The 22,699-nt window shown below is 33.5% G+C and overlaps 1 protein-coding gene across 3 annotated transcripts in view; it reads right to left on the minus strand.

Annotated features, from left to right (window-relative positions):
* The window catches only part of LOC144855278 (plexin-A4-like), a 103,704-nt gene that overhangs the window by 4,820 nt on the left and 76,185 nt on the right, over positions 1–22,699 (minus strand). For all 3 annotated transcript variants that reach the window (XM_078713087.1, XM_078713086.1, XM_078713088.1), the window contains 21 exons: positions 15,237–15,371; positions 14,699–14,791; positions 13,037–13,130; positions 12,325–12,500; positions 10,318–10,466; positions 9,842–9,956; positions 9,377–9,513; positions 9,050–9,220; positions 8,490–8,583; positions 6,759–7,010; positions 6,195–6,356; positions 5,776–6,010; positions 5,008–5,153; positions 4,583–4,848; positions 3,742–3,955; positions 3,453–3,609; positions 2,960–3,060; positions 2,127–2,199; positions 1,435–1,616; positions 887–1,056; positions 232–444 (listed from right to left, as the gene is read on the minus strand). In XM_078713087.1, the coding sequence (XP_078569213.1) occupies positions 232–444; positions 887–1,056; positions 1,435–1,616; positions 2,127–2,199; positions 2,960–3,060; positions 3,453–3,609; positions 3,742–3,955; positions 4,583–4,848; positions 5,008–5,153; positions 5,776–6,010; positions 6,195–6,356; positions 6,759–7,010; positions 8,490–8,583; positions 9,050–9,220; positions 9,377–9,513; positions 9,842–9,956; positions 10,318–10,466; positions 12,325–12,500; positions 13,037–13,130; positions 14,699–14,791; positions 15,237–15,371 (3,335 nt within the window). The remainder of the gene's footprint in view (positions 1–231; positions 445–886; positions 1,057–1,434; positions 1,617–2,126; positions 2,200–2,959; positions 3,061–3,452; positions 3,610–3,741; positions 3,956–4,582; positions 4,849–5,007; positions 5,154–5,775; positions 6,011–6,194; positions 6,357–6,758; positions 7,011–8,489; positions 8,584–9,049; positions 9,221–9,376; positions 9,514–9,841; positions 9,957–10,317; positions 10,467–12,324; positions 12,501–13,036; positions 13,131–14,698; positions 14,792–15,236; positions 15,372–22,699) is intronic.

Below are 22,699 nucleotides of genomic sequence, written 5' to 3' on the forward strand. Positions count from 1 at the left end.
CACCAGTACGGTTGGTAAGGTTTCAACCCGACCACTTTTTCACAGAGGCCTTTAACAATCCAGCGGCTTGAACAGAGATTATTCCCTTTTCTTACGAAAACCGGACCATTTTATTTCTTGTGGCTACAGCACTGAATCAGCTAATACTGTCATCCTTCTAGATTTTAATTTCTAAAACTTGAAAACTCTACCTTGTTATAACTTAGAAGGTGTAAAAAAAAAATGGCTTACTCGGCTACTAATTTCTTATAGTTTGGGATATCCTTGGCGTATAATAGTTTGCTGGAAGGTGACTCTTTAGTAAGTTGATGTTCAGATACTGAACAGGAGTCCATTAACGTTTGTCCGATAATTGACAAGCACGCATCTACTGCGTCAGATTTGTGAATGTCAAAGATCACATCGGGGTTCTTTATAAGATTCACCCAGAACCGTAATGGCAAACTGAAAAAGAAAGAAAGAAATATGATAAATAATAAACATACTTTGGATTTCTTCCTTCAAAGATGTATTGTCCTTCAAAAACATGAAAAAAGACTAATAAAATCACGATTTTGAATATTATTTGATTAAATTACAGTGCTTTCAGGTAAATAATGTTTTTTTTTTTCGATCCAGTTCAATCCAAAGTGAATGACTGTTATGAAACACCAAAATGGCATATTCAACAAACAAATTTAAAAACATTATTTTTTCAGGGGTACAATATATCTTTAATGTCTGGGGAGTTATTCTAATTTTAATACAAACAAATTCTATGGAAGACAATCAGTGCCATAAAAAGAACATAAAATAAATTAAAAAGTAAAACTGACATTCCAAGAAAATTGTTTTACTTTTTAATTTTTGGCGACAATAGCTTTCCATGAAATTAAACTACACTTACCTATTGCTTTTCCATGCGTGCACTACCTCTGGATTCGTAATTCCGTTTTCCTTTGCTTGATCATCAAAATAATCAAAGAGATACTTGATCGGAAGCGGTACATTTGCTGCTTCCCTTCGAACATTTAGGATGGTGGCAAAAAGTTCATCTACAAATTTCTGCAATGCACCCTGCAAAATATAAATTAAAAACATTTGTTTTACTTAATAAAATATTTAAAACAGCACAGTACAGTATTTTCTCTGGTGACTGCAATATCAGCAAGAAAAAAAATTTAACATTCTATTTGTAAACAATTAATCTGAAACGCGACACATACTGTAGAGGTTTCCATGACTCAAATACACGCAGCAAGTGTATTCAATATTAGATTGGTATCAATATTTATCTGAAGACTACAGCATTGGAAGCAGGACACATACAACAAGAGGTTCAATCGAACACTGCCTTCTTATACACAAAAACAGTCACACACACTACTGTATCATTTCGTACTTCTATCTTAAACATTGGTATCATGAGATTCAAATGAAAGTAAAAATAATTACCTTGGTGTACAACAACCTGGTCAAGAAGATCTCCGATACCATTCTATTGCCTCTGTCACCTTCTTGGTTGTCATTGTCACCATGTTTGACAAGATGACAAACTTTGACACTGTTTTCTGAGTCACCCTGACCCAACATTGGGGACATTGACCTACTGGGACTTGATGTGACATGGCTGTTCACTGTAAGTGCACAAATAGTATATAAATGGTAAATAAATAATTATCAAGTATTCAGTAAATGTAAGTTGGGCCTAAATTATGAAATTGCAATGCTAAACATGAAGAAATATACAATAGAGAAAATATTTTCATTCAATCAAAGATTGTCTAGTCTACTATTCTATGAGGCCCGATGAATAGACAAATCCTGTTTGAATATATGTAACCATTCTCTCCATTCCATGAATACAAAACTACTAGTATGTCCTACTGTTTTTGAAGTAAACTTTCAGTAAATTAATTCACTGCTTCCAAGGATTCATTAAAACATATGGCATTCTGAATTTAGCCACGGAGTAGAGGCGTCATAGACAGAACACACCACAGTCAGTAGCCTCGCAAGGCACAACATTCTGACAACAATTTTGACAAAAGTTGCTGTGTAATAAAGCCAATAAATAGACCCAATACAATAAAACTAATATTGAACGTCACATGATATGAATTAACCAATCAGGTCGCAAAACTTACTATATCTTGGGTGAGTCAAGGTTGAATTACAGCCCTGTTTGTTAATTAAGGTGATTGATGCCCCATTTCTGATCTGAAAGATAAAATAAGTTAGTTAGAATAATTGTTTTTACAATTTTCACTAAATACCGTGTATGTATATTAAATTTATGTACCGATCAAAAGGCAAGTTACTGGATAAATGACAATGCTGTGGATAGCAGTGGCTCGATCTCAATGGAGATATAAGAACACCAAATCGAAAAGATGAAATTTAAACAACTAGGAAGAAAAGGCAAATTACACTATTCCTTTGTCAGAGCTATAATCCCAAATTTATACATTCAAGCATATAGTACATCACAATTCAATTAGCTGGGATGTAATTGGTGGTAATCAAAATGTCATTACTCTCGATCACAATTCTCGGAAGCATTCAAACTCAAAGGTCAAGCATGGGTCAATAACCCATAGAAACAGTTAGCCTGCAGGAAAGCGAGATCTATCAACTACAATTTTAAAAAATTAATTCTCTTACCCTTTCTTATACAAATAATTATGTAGACATACAGTCTAACATCATTGACACTAATAGTCAATGCAACTATCAATTCTTCCATTTAATTTTCATTTAACAATTTATATTTGAATATTTATTATATTTTGTCTCAAGATGAAAAAAATTATTACATAATAAAAACAATCGTTCAAATAATAATAATCATGTAACCTTTTCAGAGAGTGAAATTCAAGTTGATTTAATCAAATAGGAGCCAAGACGACTAAAGATAATAGAAAGTGCATAAAACCGTAGACAACATGGGACTCGTTAAAATGCTAATTAATGTACTTACCTCGTAAACGCTGAGTGTATTCAAGCGTTTCCATTCGCCGTCGCCTTTGGTGTAGTCATTTTCATCCTGGAGTGTTAAACGTCCGGATGTATTTTTCCACTCTAAGAAGAAAAGTTGGAAAAACTCTTACTAAAGGAATAACGCTTTGAAGTTTTTAACAAATTTACAATATTCTAAAGCATTGTCTACACTATCACACTTTATGTGACAAAAAAATGTGATGTTCCCATATAATTATGGACATGATGATGTCATATCACTACCATATGTGGGCATATCAATACCATATTTCAGCACATCACACTTTTTTTGTCAAACTAGTTTGATAGTTTAGATAGGGCATTAGGTTAAGTATCATTGATCAACCCATATTGAGAGGACACCTCTATTAAAGGGACACTTTGTTAGGCTCTGAAATTGTTCTCTTAATAGGGGTTCTACTGTTTTGTCTGGTAGAGGCTTGGCACTGTATGGTACATTTCTGTATACTAACCTAATTCGACTGTATCTGGTGGAGGCCTTGAACTATATGGTACATTTTTGTATAGAGCATCCATTATTTTTTCTTTTGCTTGCATAATGGTATCGATGCTCAGCACCTTTACTTCTACTGGATCCTTGGTGGGGTCCAATCCTATTGCATATATATTCTGAAAACATAAACAAGTTAAATTGTAAATATTTTGTGGGGCTTTGCATGCATTTTGTAAACTTTGAAGTGGACTTATACTAGGTACTACATATATGCACATATAAATAATGTCTAATGTTTAATAATTTACCAGAGTTTCATATTCAAGAATTTCCCGAATAAGTTTTCCTTCATTCAATGAATATCTTGCGTCAGCCGTAACAGCATCTACTGGGCCACGTTCGACATGAATCTTGATGGCGCGAAACAGGCGGTATAACGGCGCCGCTGCAGATTCTTGAAGGTAACTGTGCAAGAGGAAAGACAACCAATTGCTGACAAACTTCTCTGCTACAGACTCATTTCTGGAAAAGTAAATTGTGAATACATTTAACCAGGTTTAACCAATTTAAATAAATGTTAGGATTGTTGGTTAAAGATTCCCCTACCCACAATCTGAAAGAACAATGTGAACTAACTCTAATAGTTAAGCGATTTTTATTCCATGAATCCAACATGTATGCAAGATACACATCTCATCAGAAGGTACTTTAAAAACTTATGCAGAAAAATATATTTGCAGCAGTTATAACTTCTTGACAAACTAGCTTGATGAAGGTTTGTAAAGAATCTTTGTATTTTTGTGAGCCTCCAGTAACAGTGGCTCTAGATTTAAAAAAACTTCCTACAGCAGTAGTAAAATCAGCAAATAAAAGTTTGGTCAAGTTAGTGTAGACTATGCTTTAGTTGGAAGACAGATGTATTTGTAGATGTTTCTGTATTTAAAAAAAGTTACAATCTATAAAATTTTATATTAGAATTTATGTGCTCCCACAGCCTTCAGTAAGGCTTGGTTCCCACTAGGAAGCGGCAGTTCAAATAGACCATCACTTTTGATTGGTCAATTTGCTTGTTTGCGTCCTAGTGGGAACATGTGCTTTCTGTAGTTTCTAGTGTTTTGCTTTAAAAATGTTACAATTATAAACCGCTACCTTCTCATGAGTAACCTTGCTCTGTCCTGATCAACTCCTTTCTCAATAAGATCAGCCAATAGCACCTTCAGGATATCAGTGGCATAATCCATTTTACTCTGCAGAACCACAATCAACAAGGATGCCACATTACTTTTATCTTTAATAGTGAAAGCCGACTGACTTTCCAGTGTGCGAATAAATAAAAGCAAAAATGTTTTGTTGTTTATCAGGCTGCCAAATTGTTGTAAACCCATATCAACTTTTTCCGATCGTACACCATTTTCCTGTGGGTGAATAAATCATAAAGATTAGAAATAGAGGGAAATGATGGACATAAAAGGAATTGTCATTTGGGGAGGTGTTACGAGGATAACGATGGTATGATAGGCAGGCGATAAGTGGAAACAAGGACGAAACAATAAAGATGTAACAATAAAACTTACAGGCAGATCACGTAGTATTGGATGATCAGGCTGATCCGGGAACAGAACACGCAGGATACAACTACGGAACTCCCGATACGGAATTCCTTGATTCTCATATTCCTCGTTGGTCGGCAATTCAATTTCAATTTGAAGTTCGGCAAATGCTGAAGAAAAATTTGCAGAATAATAATAATTTGCTACATGATAACCATACCCTGTAGTAAGCACGGTATACATGCGTAAATTGTATTACTGCCGCTGAGAGGCAATGAAATAAAGGAGACGAAGTATTGAAGTTTACTCTTGAGCCTTTACTGCATGCTTTTTTTCCATTAATAACTACCAAGTCATTATAGTATAGGAGCTGAGAACATTGTATTATTTAAAATTACGAATAATAATTTGAATGCAGTTAGGGGAAAAATGGCAAAATCAGCACATGTGGTCGTGTTACAAAAATTGTCAAAACAATATAGATTATCTGATTATCTTCTAGAAAGTAGGAAGCCTTTTGCCATTTTTTCCCTGACTGAATGTATGAAATAAGAGAGGCGTGTGAGAAGCATGGTTCAAGATACTAATTGCCTCGTACTTCAGATGCGATGTAAAGCCATTGTGCAGATGTGAGGATCTAATTAGGATTTCCTCAGAAGTCTATGGTTAAACTGAGAATGATAAATATTTCATTTACATACAGTAGAACCTCTATAAGGGGACACCCTCAGAACTCAACAAAGTGTCCCCTTAATAGGAGTTCTATTTCAATGTATGGAGGTTCTATTTTACCTTCTTTACACTCCTGTGCCACTTTCATCTCAAGTTGGTCCAATTGCTGCCTAAACTGCGTAATTTTTTGTTCACTTCTGCCTGCTTTGCATCGATAAATACAAAATCCAACGATGATAAGAATGACAATAATTAAGATGGCAGCTATGGCAATCATCTGTTCCAATGGTAGAGGAAGAGGCCATTTGTAGTATTTTAACGATCCCACACTGAAGTTCAAGTTTCCATGGTAAACCTAAACAAATATCAACAAATTAGGCATAAATTAATATGGTAGTGTTTGTTTGTATGGTGCCAACACATGCCCCTATTTGGTGGAGAGAGGCAATGGCTATTGACACAAGGATTAAACAACATGTGTTGGTCTCTTCTGATCTCGATCTGCTCTAGGTTTTATACTAAAACATAACAACACTTACTATAACTTCTGCGGCGCTGTCAGACCCATCCAGGCTTTTAGGTTGGTCCTCTGGTGGCTTACATGTTAAGTGTAAAAGTCCGATATCTTTCACCTCGCATACTCCTTTACCAATCCTCACTTGAACGTCTTCTTTCTGCGATGCTAGATTCAGATTTCTACCCTATAGTGAACAAACGATGCATATATAATTTTTAAAAATATTTAAATGTAGCTTTGTGTCTAGGAGCTAGTTAATTGGTCAAATGTTTTCTCTACTCCGACATAATTGTACTTTTGATTTGTGTTGACTTAGGACCTACGCATATTGTGTGAATTGTGTACACACATATTATTTTATTAATCATTCTTAGAGAGGGTAACCTGTGCAGTCTTTCATTAGAAAGAGGTCATCCTCTGAACCTAGGTCCTCCTAAACAACTGTTGAGTAAGCAAGCACATTTTAATGTCCATGTTTGTGCACAATGAATTATTAAACATGACTCATTATGAACATTTTCACAAATTGAAAGCTTCTTAATTTAGAAGTGCTGAGCTATACACCAAGTAGTACAACAATTCTTACAGGAATAATCAAATTCTCATCTTCGTTCTTGTTATATTCATTATCTTCAATATTGAAATATTCCGGATCGACAAAATATTCAAATGGTGGATACTCTCCATCTAAACTTTGGTACTTGGTGACGCCATCCAGTATAAATCCGTATTCTGGAATAGACATGTAGTTCGCTTCCTCCAGTGGCATGAACTTGGCGCTGATGTTTGGTGCCTTACATGTCATTGAAACACCAAGACTGGATGCATTGAAACATTCCTGCAACATTAAAAATGTGTATTAGTATACAAATCCTCACCACCAGTTATTTTCTCTTTCATTTTCATCTCTTTCTCCCACACAGAGAAAGCTTATGAGGCTATATTTATTAACAATGTATAAAAGGCAGGTAACTTGGGAAACATTTCTTCGGTAATAGAGTAATTTCTGTAACAACAGTGGAATCCTTCAAAGAAAAATTGAGGGCCCTTCCTCAAGCATTATGGGGGCTATCTTTTAAGTAACCAAGTAAGCTAAGCAAGCAATAATGAAAGTTAAAAAGTTTAATAGAATCTCTCCTTTGGGACAGCCCTGGGGACACTTTCGCGAGTAACAAACAAAAGGAATTCAAGTTTAAAAAATATCTATTAATTTGAAATTAACACATTATTCAAGGGACAAATCTGTTAAGAGATACTTTTCATGCCCCAAGGTCCCCTTAAAGGAAAGGAACACCCTGGGCTAAATGTGCCACTGTGCTTATAGATAAATGTAATAAAAACATGATTACAATGGTTCAAGGTACAATAGTAAGCAATTTAGTTAAAAAATAAACTTTTAAACGACAACATATCGGAAATTGAACAGCGCCATTTTGACAGGTTAAGAGCAATTATGTGACGTCAGATTAGGTGGACGCATTCAAGCAAATCCAAGCGTCCATCGTCTTAGTACAGTATTTCAATATGGAAGTGCGGGATATAACCATAAATAAAATCAATTAAATAGCCTAACATACTTAATATTTTCGGAATATGGCTTGGAGTTTTTATAATTCAGAAAATTTGGAACCAGAATATATAGAAAGGGAGTTAGTTTTGCATCGTGCTGATGAGGAAAAAAGAACATTCTCGAGCATAACAAGCCGTCGAAGAATGGTGTACTTGCGGCCAGTGTATCTGTACTGTATGCCTTACACTAGGCCTAGAACTCGTGTTGAACAAAAATAAAGTAGACACTGCATCGTCAACCAACAGCCTCCGTTTGGAAGGTTTGTCAGTTAATTCCCCTACCAAATCCCGTTTGAAACAGCTAGGCAATAAAAGTAACAATATATTAACAATAGCTGAAAGATTTACGAATTGGCTTGCAGAAGAAAAGATCGATCGAAGGTTTGTTTACCAAGTCAGCGCATGCTCATACCGTGTCATCGCCGTCCTGCATGACCGCTTGTCGCGTTATTAGCCAATCATATTAGCGTATTCGCTTAGCCAATAGAAGCGCCGAATGCAACCGCGAATCTTAAAATGTTCGTCGGCCGTATCTGACGTCACAAACAGGCTGCCATGAGCACAAGATGGCGATTTTCAAATGTCTTGAAAACAGCTTTAAAATCCTGTTTACTAGAAAACTACAAATCCGATTTAAACATAAATTGTTCTGAATATTAAGTTGGTAGGGTTACTTTTATAATAGTTAGGTAAAATATTAGGTTGTTCCTTTCCTTTAATAGAAGTTATACTATAAAGTAACACCTACTCCTCTGAATTCTTGATTCTCTATCGTCATCGTCAATATCTTCTTTTTTGCTACGTGTAGATTATGCCCTTTGACTTGAACGCTGGTTCCTCCACTAAAAAATATAATAATAAATTAATTAATGAATTACACAAACAATATATGGCTAAACTCTCTCCGATATAGCGTCGTCGGACATTAGGTTGACATGTTTTGCCTTTTTTTCTAATATTATATGGAAAAAACTGAAACTGAAGTGGAATGGTTGAGTGATTATGGCAGATGCGCTGCAAGCAATAGCCATAAAATCTCTCCTCAACATGTTCTGGTGGTAGAAAACATTTTCTTGGATAAGGACTAAAATACTGGGGCTCCAGTGTACACTATAAAGAAACCAGTGCATCTTAGCCTCTGTAGTCCAGGCCTGATAAATGAGCTCTATTTGGTGGCAGCTACACACAAGTTGATGTCTGTGTAACATATCTACTCCACTGCGCTTTAAGCCAATTTTTTGTAGAAAGCAAATACAAATCAATCATCATTCATTGAAGCAATGCCAGGAAAAATAAAAATCATGTCACCTTGCAATGGCATGTCCTGGAAAGATCTTGGTGATAGTGGGGTCTGTCTTGTAGTAGAACATAACGTTACTGTCATCCTTGCCATTGTCAATCATAAGCACAACGTCACCAATTGTAACGTTTGTTGTCACTGGCGATGTCACACAATGTATTGTCCCATCCTCTTTTCTCCTAGAAAATTAAATAAATTAATTAATGCTACGAATATTGCAAAAACATTGAATTCTTTATACAGTATTTTAAAATCAGGCTAGCTTAATACAAGCCTTGCTTGAGGTGGGTTGCATTTTCCCATTTTATATATATATATATAATTGTGAGACTTACTGTATATCCAGGCATGGTTGATCTGCAATCGTAACATTTACACTTGTACCAGCATCTAAATTATCTCCCTCTAAAATCACATCAGTTCCTCCAGAAATAGGCCCCAGAGTGGGCTCAATCTTGGTTACTTCTGGAATCTGGATACGTAATAAAAAAAAAAGAGTAAAAAAATCTGAATAGTATATATGGATGAATGATCAGGTTACTCAATTCAGGGGCGGTCAAATTAAAGGGTGTTGTCCGAGAGTTGCTGTCCAATAGCTGAGGTAAGGGGAATGGTATTTTTCAGTGGATACCCAGATATTAAAATAGGATTTATGTAGTGCGTAGTTGCATACAATTTTCCTATGATACTGGACAAGAAAAGCAATATGCGGAGATACAGAACCAGTTAGCCTAACCTAAAAAAAATCAGTAAAATGTCTGTCCCAAAAACAAAATCGAAAATGATTGTCTTATACTTACAACAAAGCTATACTTTTCCTCTGACGTGGCAGAATAGGTCGTTGACTCTTTACTGATCTTAACTTTGACCCAACTACTCAGCCTTGTAGGTGTACTACTTAGCGTGCATTGCAACCTGATAATATGAAGGAACAGTATTTAATGTGAAGAATTACTATCAAATCTAGTAGTGGAGCTTGGTGGCTAACATGCTTGCTTTCCAATTCGGGGTTCCATCCTGACCTGGCCAGGGTAGTCATTCACGACTCTTTCAACTCCACTCCCTAAGACTTTATAAACACAATCAATTATAAAATATTTTTCTTTATATCTACTCAATAATATGCTAGACAATCACCATCCAAGGTACACTTCTATCAAGGAGACACTTAATGTTGGGTTCCTTAAATGGGTTATACTGTACTGTTCACATAATCATTCACATTCATTTAATATTTCTCACAACCTAAAGTATCTTTTCTTTGATCAATACTTACTGTTCTGATGGAATGTATCCTTCCTCTTCTGTCACGCAGTTGACGTTATCGACCATGATGCTTTCCGTGTCGTTGAACGATAGACCAAGGTTCTCTCCTTTGATGATTAACTGCGTACCTCCTTCTATAGGTCCTTTTAGAGGGCTGAACTGCAGATGACAAATATCATTGGATTAGGAATGCTTAATGACAGAGTAAGTGTTTAAAAATAGGACCGGCGGTAATGGTTATTGAAGTCATGTGATGCCGGTATGCTGTTGGTAGCATGGTAGTGGTGGTATTAATGTTGGTGGTTGTGGTAGTAATGTTGGTGGTAGTAACGTTGGTGGTTGTGGTAGTAATGTTGTCGGTGGTGGTAATAAGGTTGTTGGTGGTGCTAATAATGTTGTTGGTAGTGGTAATAATGTTGTTGGTGGTGGTTAGTGGTAGTAATGTTGTTGGTGGTGGTAATAATGTTGGTGGTGATAGTAATATTGTGGTTGATGGTAGTAATATTGGTGCTTGGTGGTTGGTGGTAGTAATATTGGTGGTGGTAGTAATGTTGGTGGTGGTAGTAATGTTGTGGTTGGTGGTAGTAATGTTGGTGGTGGTGGTAGTAATGTTGGTGGTTGGTGGTAGTAATGTTGGTGGTGGTGGTAGTAATGTTGGTGGTGGTGGTAATAAGGTTGTTGGTGGTGGTAGTAAGGTTGTCGGTGGTGGTAATAAGGTTGTCGGTGGTGGTAATAATGTTGTTGGTGGTGGTAATAATGTTGTTGGTGGTGCTAATAATGTTGTTGGTAGTGCTAGAAATATTGTTGGTGGTGGTGGTAATAATGTTGGTGGTAATAATGTTGGTGGTAATAATGTTGTTAGTGGTAGTAATAATGTTGGTGGTGGTTAGTGGTAGTAATGTTGTTGGTGGTGGTAATAATGTTGGTGGTGGTTAGTGGTAGTAATGTTGGTGGTGGTGGTAATAATGTTGGTGGTGGTAGTAATTTGTGGTTGGTGGTAGTAATATTGGTGGTGGTGGTTGGTGGTAGTATTGTTGGTGGTGGTAGTAATGTTGTTGGTGGTGGTAGTAATGTTTGTGGCGGTGGTGGTAGTAATGTTGTTGTTGTTGTTGTTGTTGGAGGTAGTAATGATATCAATGGACATCTCATGTGAACAGTTTCCCATGAAATATACGAGGCAATATGATTTAACACTAAAGACCAACCCCTATTCAGAGGACACAACTATCAAGGTGAACAAGAGGCAATATATAATTCACACTAAGGCCTATTCAGAGGACAACCCTGTAAAGTTGTAAACAATTGTATGTATATGTTTAATGCAAATTATGAAATTATTTCATTTCCTACTACAATAAAAATAATTAAACATTTAAATGCGTTTAAAGAGATATTAACATTGCTTATAAATGAACTACAATTTCCAGACACATGACAAATAGATAATTAAAAGTGTGTTTGTATTGCGCTAATATTTACATGGCTAGCAAACATATATGTGACAATCTGAATAATGACATTACAATATTTACACAGGCTGTCGCAGTGGCTTCTCCATGATACGGCACGTACACCAAGGGACGTGTTACTACCGTGCAAGACGTGTTTACAATCACTTTCACACACATCATCTCAAGAACATTTAAGTAGTTTGAGTTTTGCCATGTACATTTGTAATTAGTTATAAAATATCTTTTTTTTATGGTGACTATTTTTAGATTTATGAGATTTAAACATGTCTTGTCATCCTAAAAACTGAAATCAAATTATATTTTAATATTAAATTATTCTTTTTGGTTATAACTTCTGGGAAAAAAAATGAGCATATAAAAATATGTATCCATACTCTTATATGTTTTTACTTGTGTTTGTACAAAATTAAATTGATAAAATTGTAGATATATATTCATAATTAATTGAAAATTATATTGTATATTTTATATATCATACCAAAATAATGGTTATTAACAGTCTACACTGGACAACTGACAAGATAAACAAATGAATGACCACTTACACTTATTATCTTTGGATTAGGACAAACAACATTGCCATTTAAGAATGGAGCACCATTTTGGCAATGATCCTTATACCGACACATGACCTGATTACACCAGCCGCATTCATATTTACTATCGGCCAGCAAGCACTTGCCGCAGGTTGTCCGGTTAACATCACACTTGTAGAGAGTAACTGGAATTAAGATTTATAAGAAACATAAATTCGCATGCAGTCTTAAGCTCAGTCTACACTAGGTTGACAAAAAAAGTCTGCCCAAATATGGTAATGATATGATGTCATCATGTCCACATTATTTTCACATAAAGTTTGATAGTGTAGACAAAGCTTCATAGTAAAGTTTTACTAGGGTATGAAATTGGGGTAGTCGTAGTATTACAATTGTTCATCCTCAGTTAAGGACATTCGGTTTAGGCACCATACGACCCACAACAGCCACAGTGCTGCACCTACTATGTAAACCGGGAGACAATAATCACTTGATTCACAGATTTTACGTCCCATCTGGAGGACGAGGCAATGAGATTAAAGTATCTTGCCTTAAGGTTACAATCAATATAGCACAGACAGGTCTCGATCCTATTCCTCTCACAGTCAGATTCCCTTATCATTACGACATGATGCATCATGCAATTGCCAACTCCCCATTATCTTACGACAGATTTGACTGAAGACATGTGTTGGATGAGGCGTACGCGACTGTAACTTACCTGTCACCTTGTCAGGATTGTCAATCATGAAGTTGCCATTCCAGCGAACTTTCAGTACAATAGGCTTCTCTTGTTCTTGGTCGGAATACGAATACTATTAAAACAAACAGAAAAGCCTATGTAGTACAAACTGTTTTGCTTCTATGCATGTTAATGCAGTTTTCGCAAAAGTTTCACACAGAAAATAAATTCATTTTTTAAAGAAAATTCTAAACAATATTGACCGGAATTGCACTGGGAAGCTACATTTGGAAACCATCTAGGAAGGGTAAAGGGGAATTTTCTAGATGAGGGAAGATTAAACTTTTCAACTATACACCTATAATTCACAAACGATTTCAAATTACAAATTGCCACTTAAATTAAAGTAATTGCATTATCATTGTTGAGCACAGGTTATCCACTAGACAGCAATTATAAAACCTGATTAAAACTCAACATGCGATGTTCCGACTGTAAAACATTGATTTCTCCACTGGCAATTCACCGAACCAACGAACATAATAATGGACATGCTCCAGTGACTTTTGAACAATGCGAGTTAACACGTGAATGTTTTAATTCACACTTAATGACAGATAACTACTTTAATTACGCTTTTCTAGCATACTTTTTAACGAGCTATGTACGTGAGACACACACAGTATGTTAAATGCATTGTTATTTTAATACATTATTGTACATGTATTTATATGTACTTTTCCAATTATCAATCTGGGAAAACGATATATAAAAGTACTGAAATATTTATGACTTTAACTAGGTAAAGTTAAATAAAGTTAATTATAAAACAAATTCTAATGCATGTTATTATTAAATTTGTTAAATATTTCTATTTTATTAATAGATATATTAGTAATACACATATATTTAAACATTTACATTGCATTATATGCGATAAATTCCATTTTACAATCCATAAAAAATATTTGATAAATGAACATTTTCACAATAACAAATTATTTTATAAATGGATATATTAAAAATATAAATCTATTGCAATATTTACATTGTACGTGATATGTTCCAATTTTTTCAATCCGATAATATGTAAAATGTTTTTTTATGTTACGCTTATTTATCCTTGAGATTGTGTTTATGTTCCACGATTTCGAGGAAAATCAGAAACGTCGCATTAAATGCAATTAGCAGATTTTCCGGTTCTCACAGAGCACTTAGTGCTCGGTAAATGATCATAAACATAGATAGAAAATATGACAGAAGTAGTGAATGTAATTGTAACACTTAAAGTCCGAGTGTTTGCAGAAGGAATGCAGGTCATGTGTCATATACAAATTGAATTTTATGTAATAATTCCAGCTTAAAAAGTAAAAAAATTAGGACATTTAGGATTTAAATTTGAAACTTGTGACCTTAGAATCACTGTAGGTACGACACAAGCATTTAACAAATCCTGTACGTGACAGAAAGTAGGCCTACTGGCTCGGTGTCAAAAAGCAATGTTTACGATACATTGTGTTCCAGTAATAAGAGTTTTGATTTGTGCCGACATCGGGCCTATGGCTTAGGTAAATCAAGCATTAGGTCATTTGTCCAAAGTTTTCGTTCACTGAAATTGACGCAACTGGCGGCAACTCAATATAAGCATTTTATATTATGATTTCAAATAAAACATAGTAAATATAATGTTCTTAGCCCTACCTGTTTTGGTTCACATCTAATGGTGTTATTGACCTTAACTTCTGCTCTTACAACTTCTTCACCTATAACACATTCATATCCCTCTTGGCCAGTCTGAAAATATCATAATATTAATCAGGTATTTAGTAGCAATTTATTATTTAAAAAGTGCAGAAAATTAGAAGTTCTACATATATTTTCTTTTCTTTTCCATAGGGTAATGCCATGTCCAGAGGCTAATGAAAAGGTGCTATTTTAAACGCTACAAAACAATGGCCATATGGACCAATAGAAGTATTTCTTGAATATTATAAAAAATAGTGTACTTTGAACGTAGGAATAAACAAACAAAGAAATATATGGTCTAATTGTGAGGTGCCACTATTTCCACAGAAGAATATTAGTTCGAATCTTAGATGAGGCAGATTTTCTCTTTACTATTATTTATTACAGAAAGACATTTTTTTGTGTTGGAAAATTAAATATTTCAGTTTTTTTTTTAGTACAGTACCATATATTTTGATATTTAGAAAAAAAAAAGAAGAAAAACCATAGTTACCTCAAGCATAGGTAAGTTCTGCGCCACAACCTCAATGGATCGCTTTGTGTCCACCGACAAGAGAATCTCTGTATCACGCTTCTTCAAACGAGGGCATTTGTCCGGTCCAAATTTTGTTGCGTTGGTTTGTGCGTTCTAGAAGAAATAAGAAGCAAATTGTTGTTGATAAATTATAATAAATTAAACATGAAAACTGATTATTATTAATTATATTAATATATTTGAAATAAAATACATATAAATGTGCAAATATAAACAAGATTTTGCTAGTAAACAATTAAATCTACTATACAGTAGAACTCTTTTTTTGGGACACCCTTATTCGGGAGACACTCCTATTAAGGGGACACTTTCTCATGAAACACACAAAAGGAAGTGATACCATTAAACCCCAATAAGAGGACACTTTGTGGGGTCTAAAAAGGTGTCCCCTGAAAAAGAGTTCTACTGTATTTTGTAAGTCAGGACAGATCTAACAATTTCAAAAACTTTTTTAGAAAGATCAGTAAAAGTAGAAACAAAATTTAAATTATTTAATTACTTTTATATTATGATTTAAAAGACTTTAAATTGGCTACAGTTTGAAACATTAATGAATAAAGAAATGTGTAATTTATGAAACATTATAGACAGAAAAAATAATTAAATTACTATTCTAAAAGAAAAATTTAAGAGCTACTATTTTAATACAATGGACAAATACATTTAAATCCATTATAAATAATGAATTGATGGATTGGTATTGTTCGGTGGTTCAGAATTATTCAAAATTTTTTTCATTTCAAATTTACCCGATCTAAGGTATTAGAAAACAAACATATTTTATAAAAAGAATTATCAATTGTATCATATTTTATATAACGTTTGAAAATTATATCTTAATTAAATTTAGAGAGAAATCTATTGTTATAAAATTCAAAATGAAATAAATAAAAATTTAACTTTAATAAATGAAAATGATATACTATTGTAATCTACAGAAAGGATTTAAGTAAATTGAAGTAAAAATTCAAGAAATTAATTGATTTTAGAATTCACAAATAGAATAAATAAAGTGAAATTTATACGATGGAGTACAGGAATGATTGTCTGACCAAATCTATGGCACCTGAACGAGCGACATTAATAATCTTTTGAGCACAAATTTCCTTCTAATTTAAAAAGAGCATTATAATAGCAATATTAACAGCTTTAAAGATAAATTGTCCACTAATTTAAAAATCATAAAAATATTGATTAATTCAATGTTTATTAGACTTTTTTTCATCAATAATTTTGTATGCAATACAATTTAGACATTTGGTTTTGATTTCAAAATAGAAAATTGTGACACTCAATTGGGTGTTTAAGGAATAATTGTGTAATATATTTTGTCTATACAGTAGAGCACCACTATTAAGTGGACACCTTCAGAACCAATCATTGTGTGCCTTAATAGAGGTTTCTACAGTAGATTCAACGCAAATAATAACAAATTTTGGACAAATTTGTGGTTAATAATCTGTTGTGTTTTTTTTTCAGTAGAAATAAGCTCCAAAAAATATTATCCTCATCCAATTAAATCCAAAACAAAATACTGTAGGTATATTTTGTAATATACATTTTTTAAGACCAATTTTCCCATTATTTTAGAATCAATTTGATTTTTGACATATCATTTGTAAATTGTCTGTTGGATTTTATTATAGAAATTTAATAAATTATTTATAATTACAATGTAGTGAATTGAATTTTTTGTTTTGTTATTGAGTCGGGAATTGCAGTTAAAGAGAGACAATCCATCCATACAAATAATTGCATTTATCAAAAACATAAGGGGTACCATATTAAAATCAATAGATTCAGAAAAAAGGAATTTTGACAGATAATAGAGAAGAAGAAATACATCATATATTTATTGATTTGATGAGTATCTTCAACTTAAGGCTATTCTTTCAACTTGATCAGTATTCAATCATATTATTTACATAATACAAATGTATCATTTTGCATTTTATATATTCTCAAATCATTTCTTAAAGAATTTGTATAAGAATATTTTTATGCTCAAAAGATGTAATGTCTACAGAAGAAACACTATTAGTAAATTAATTATTTAAATTAATAATTAAAAATTTAAGTTTTTAGATACTCTATACAATGTTCAAATGATGAAATGTCCCCAGAAAGAAAACAAAACTATAATAAATATTATTATATATAATCATAACTTAAATATTCCTTTTATGGGAATATATCAAATATTAAATATATATATGCATTTTTTAATTTATTTTTTTTTTATTATTGTTTAAGAACAAAACATTAAATATAAAATATATTCAAATTTATGCGTCAGTAATGTGATGATTTTAATGAGTATATTTATCTACCAAATTAATTTGCATAATTTATGTAAATTAGTTACTGTTCTAATTTATTAGATAAACATGCATCCCTTGCATTATAAATAAACAATAAACCAATAGTTCATCTTCCAATTAAAGTTTTTGCACTAGGATTTTAGTAATATTAGCATTTTGGTCTCTTAATATAGTCACTAAGGTTGAGTTAAAAGATATTTAACCAAGTTAGGTCTTTAATTAGAGGCAGACCTATATGTTATTAGTGATATATTACCCATACTATACATAAGTGATATTGTATTATCATATTATTATTATTTTTCTATTTGATAAATATATATATACAGTAGAACCCCTATTAAGAGGACACCTTTGGGACCCAACAAGGTTTGCTCATTAAAACATATTGAAAAGTGTCTCCTTAATAGGGGTGTCCCCTTAATAGGGGTGACCCCTTAATAGGGGTGTCTCCTTAATAGGGGTGTCTCCTTAATAGGGATGTCCCCTTAATAGGGGTGTCCCCTTAATAGGGGTGACCCCTTAATAGGGGTGTCCCCTTAATAAGGGTGTCCCCTTAATAAGGGTGTCCCCTTAATAGGGGTGTCCCCTTAATAGGGGTGTCCCCTTAATAGGGGTGACCCCTTAATAGGGGTGACCCCTTAATAGGGGTGTCCCCTTAATAGAGGTGACCCCTTAATAGGGGTGTCCCCTTAATAGGGGTGTCCCCTTAATAGGGGTGACCCCTTAATAGGGGTGACCCCTTAATAGGGGTGACCCCTTAATAGGGGTGTCCCCTTAATAGGGGTGTCCCCTTAATAGGGGTGTCCCCTTAATAGGGGTGACCCCTTAATAGGGGTGTCCCCTGAATAGAGAAGGAGGGGCTCTACTGTAGTTGTAATTATTTTAATGAAAAATTCTAAAATCTATAACAAAATTAACAACAAATATAGTTTAAAAATCTGAAATGAAAAACATATAAATTAATTGCATAAATTAGGCAGCATGTTAACTAGAGCATTCAACACTACAAACTAGCATATCAGTAGTATAGGTTTCGGTTCTACATGGGGTTAGCAGTACTGTGTGTCCAGTTGGTGTAAGTGTATAAAATGTTACATTATTAATTTCAAAATATAAAATAAAATATAAGTATTAAGTTAGGAGATATGAAGGCATGCGGTTAAAGGCAGATAATTCTCGCGCTAACGTACACGCGCAACTCTCGCAATACAGTTACCAGGGAGAGAAATTCAAAATAAGGCTAGGATGACCGTTATAAAAGTACGTAATTAAGCAATATTTTTTATTAAATTTATCAAAACAGTGGAAACATGTCTCCATCCCTTCCCCCACCCACCCCTACCATCTTTAAATTTTGAATTCACCCCTGGTAATTGTCTGAGGAACATTTCTTCGAAGACTTTTTGTCATTGCTCTTGTTTTAATTTTTACCGTATTATTCCTGCCATCAATAAATAAACTTTTACAACTTAATTTTTCTACTAGTTATGAACCAATCAATAATTAATAGTCAATTACAAGTTGATAAACCAATCAATAAAATACATGATCAGTATTAATTAATAAATTTTATTTTAAGAAATGACAACATAAACAACCAAACAAATCATGAAATATACAAGCCAAATATAAACACAAAAGAAATTGTTTAAAACATAGGAAATCCTTGAATAAACAAACAAAAAACCATCTATTAATCATAACTTGTTTTCCAAGTAACATCTGTAAACAAAACTGTTCCTGGTGTCATTTAAATACAGTACATGCCACGAAATAACAACTAATGTAAAACAAGAAAAAAACCACAACAAAATCACTAAAGGATACAAAACAAACATTTCAATCGAACGTGTTAGCCAACAATAACTAAATCGCCACTGATATTATTTCAGACCACTATAAAAATATCCACGATATGATACAATAAATCAAACTTTTTTCTTAACGATTTGTGTGCAGTATTGTTACCATGGTAATGCTAATAACCATCGACGTCTTGTTGTTATCAATTTTAATAATACTGACAATATCTATCTTAAACCTACAGTTTTAACTTTGATAATAATATTTACTTGGTAATCATAAACAAAATTTGCAAAGCTTTTGAGAATATAAAAACCGCTACATATTGAATAAATATTTGAACTTTGACATACATAATGATCTATAAAAATTGCACGGCAAGTACGGTATGTTATTCTAAGGAAGGTTTCTGTGGGTATAAAAACAAAATACACTAAAACCATTCATTTTGGAACCCCAATTTAGGGGACGCATCTATTTTGGGGACACTTTCCAATGAAACAAGGAATAAATAGATGTATTAACACTACAGATAACACTTATTAAAGAACACCCCTTTTAAGGAGAAACTTTGACGGGTCCCAAAAGAAACAATGCCAGCTATCACAAAACGACTGTTTTACAAAAACTGTCAAAAAATCTCCAATAAAGAAAGTTCTTGTCATTCTTCTACATTTATAATAAACAATTGATATCAGACTTGATATATCAAACTGAATTTTCATTTTATCTACTATTTCTTTGATGTTACTGTCAAACTTTGTGACAGGACAAGTTAGAATCAAATTAAGCTTTTCTTTAATACTATAATATGCGATAGACATGTGATAAGATACTTGTCTATAAATACTAGCCGATACCTGTAGTTACTAGCATCAAGGCCTTGTACTAACAACAAAGCTTCGATGGGCAGAACATGTGTCCAAGATGGATGAACATCCATTACATGTATTACAAAGTATTTTTGTTTAGGTAAGCATAGGAGCCCCAAAAACACACTAAAGAAAGCACTTATTTCAGGCACCATAAATCACCAGAAATGGTCAACATCCATCCATCAGGCCGTCTCCTCCTTCTAGAACTCTCTCGCAGAGCAGAACTTGCAAAAAAGGAATAGGAGAAACAGTTCCATTGGAGCAAGGCAATCTAACAACAGGATGCTGAGCTCCGGAGATCAAAGGTTTTATCTGTGGTCGTGACACGATCAGTTCCATGCCCCTAACAGACACTGCACGCCACAAAGAATATGTACATAGTACAGTACTGTTGATATTTGTCGCAGCCAGACATAAGATCAGAGGACTGTTAAGAGTTCTTATCTTGGCAAGGCGAGCTCAGTGTTCTGTTGTTAGATTGTCTTTATATTTGATAAACTACTTTTTTTGTTTCAGTGCTACATACATGCAATTCTAAACTCATAAATTCCAACATTCTAAACTATGGAATTTGTATTGCCTTCAAGACTACACCCACACAAATAGCTAAATTCTAATATGATTAAATGTTACTAAAAGCCTCAAGTAAAACATTCATATTAATGTAGACATTATGCTTCAAATCTTCCTACTGACAATTTATTTCCAAAGGGAGAACTATACCTCAAAATATCTTTGCAACATCTATTCATGGTGTAATAAATTACAGAGATCATGTGAAAGAGTTTGAACCTATTGGTGCCATATTGATTCTATCCTTATGCAAGGTACATTACTATTAGTAGCTTTGTCCTCCAAATGAGGATTAAAGCTGTTGGTATACAGACAGTGCACGTTAAAGAACTTGGTACACACTTAATCTCCCGGTACGCTGATCTTGGTAGGTGCTGCACCCTGCCATGGATCTGTAGAGTACCAAATACGAATTTCCAGTTTCCAGCCAAACCGTGGTTTAGTAATAATATATTTACCACATAGCACCATCAATCAATTTCTCATCAAGATTTACGCATAAAATATTAGTTGTTGTTTAAAATAAATATAATTTTAAATAATTTTGATAAAGAAGATGTTAGTTATGTTATTATACTGTAATTTTTTCTATCCTCAATCATATAATTATATACTCTAGGTATATTTTTATTTTTTAGTAATGTGTTTTGTTGTGGGTCCCTGCAAGACAAGTTGTAACTTCTAGAAGGGATCCATGATAATAATGACTACCAATTACTGCTTTATCTATGTTCACTTTAATATCTTTTTTTTTATGTTCATTATTATCTGAATAAATGTTATCTGAATCTGAATCTGATAATTAAGAAATCTATTGTGACCAGAAATATGCAAATGAGGCTTTGAACGACAGTGGACTTATATACCAATCAGCAGTGCGGTATAGCAATAATATTTTTATATAACTTCTATGTGCAAAAGTGAAACTATTTTAATATTATATGTGCATGGTGACATACTATACTATACTGAAGCTATTTGAAAATTCCATTTTCAAGTATAGACTTTAAAAAAAAACATAAAACAGAAGAAAGAACCATAAACAAAACGGCATAAAGAAAGAAAATTGACATGCCCTTCATTGAATAAATCATCTTGGACTATTAAATTTTAAAATAAAGACCGATGATTTATTTCAGATGAACATAATTTAGTGGTGTTTTATTTCATACTGGACATCAATAATTCTAAGTAATAATTCATACCTGTAATTATTATGTCACCCACTCTACTACATTTTTCTTGGACACGCGTGTTAGTAATTTAATCTCCTGATTTTCAAATAATATGGATAACAACATTAATAACAACAGCTACTCAAAACCGTTGAACAATAAACACACAATCCTACCACACACCATGATTTTCTTGCGTGAGGTGTTTTTTCAAAGGATCATAAAATCTAAACATTGCTGGGTATGACCAACTAGCATTCATGTTCCTAACTAATCATCCATTCATAGAAAGTAATAACAAAGAAGTCAATCTAGCAATTTTGGAATAAACCAAAAACCCCACAATCTTCATATTTATCTCAAGGCCCAATTTTTTGGAACTTCATTCCAAGCTTCAACCTGTTCCTACTTCATTCCAAGCCCTATCACCACTTCATTCCAAGTCATATTCCAACATCATTCCAAGTCCTATCCCCTTAATACTATTTCATTCCCAGCCATACTCTCTTGGTACAGTATTTCATTCCGATCTCCTCTCTCTTCCTACTTCATTCCAAGCCAAATCTCCACATCTACATCAGTCCTATTCCCTTGATACTACATCATCCCAAGCCCTACTCTCTTGGTACTTATTCCAAGCTCCATTCATTCCAATTCCTATTCCCACTTTA

This window comes from Antedon bifida, chromosome 11 (assembly GCF_963402885.1).
Source record: "Antedon bifida chromosome 11, ecAntBifi1.1, whole genome shotgun sequence".
NCBI classification, from domain to species: Eukaryota; Metazoa; Echinodermata; class Crinoidea; order Comatulida; family Antedonidae; genus Antedon; species Antedon bifida.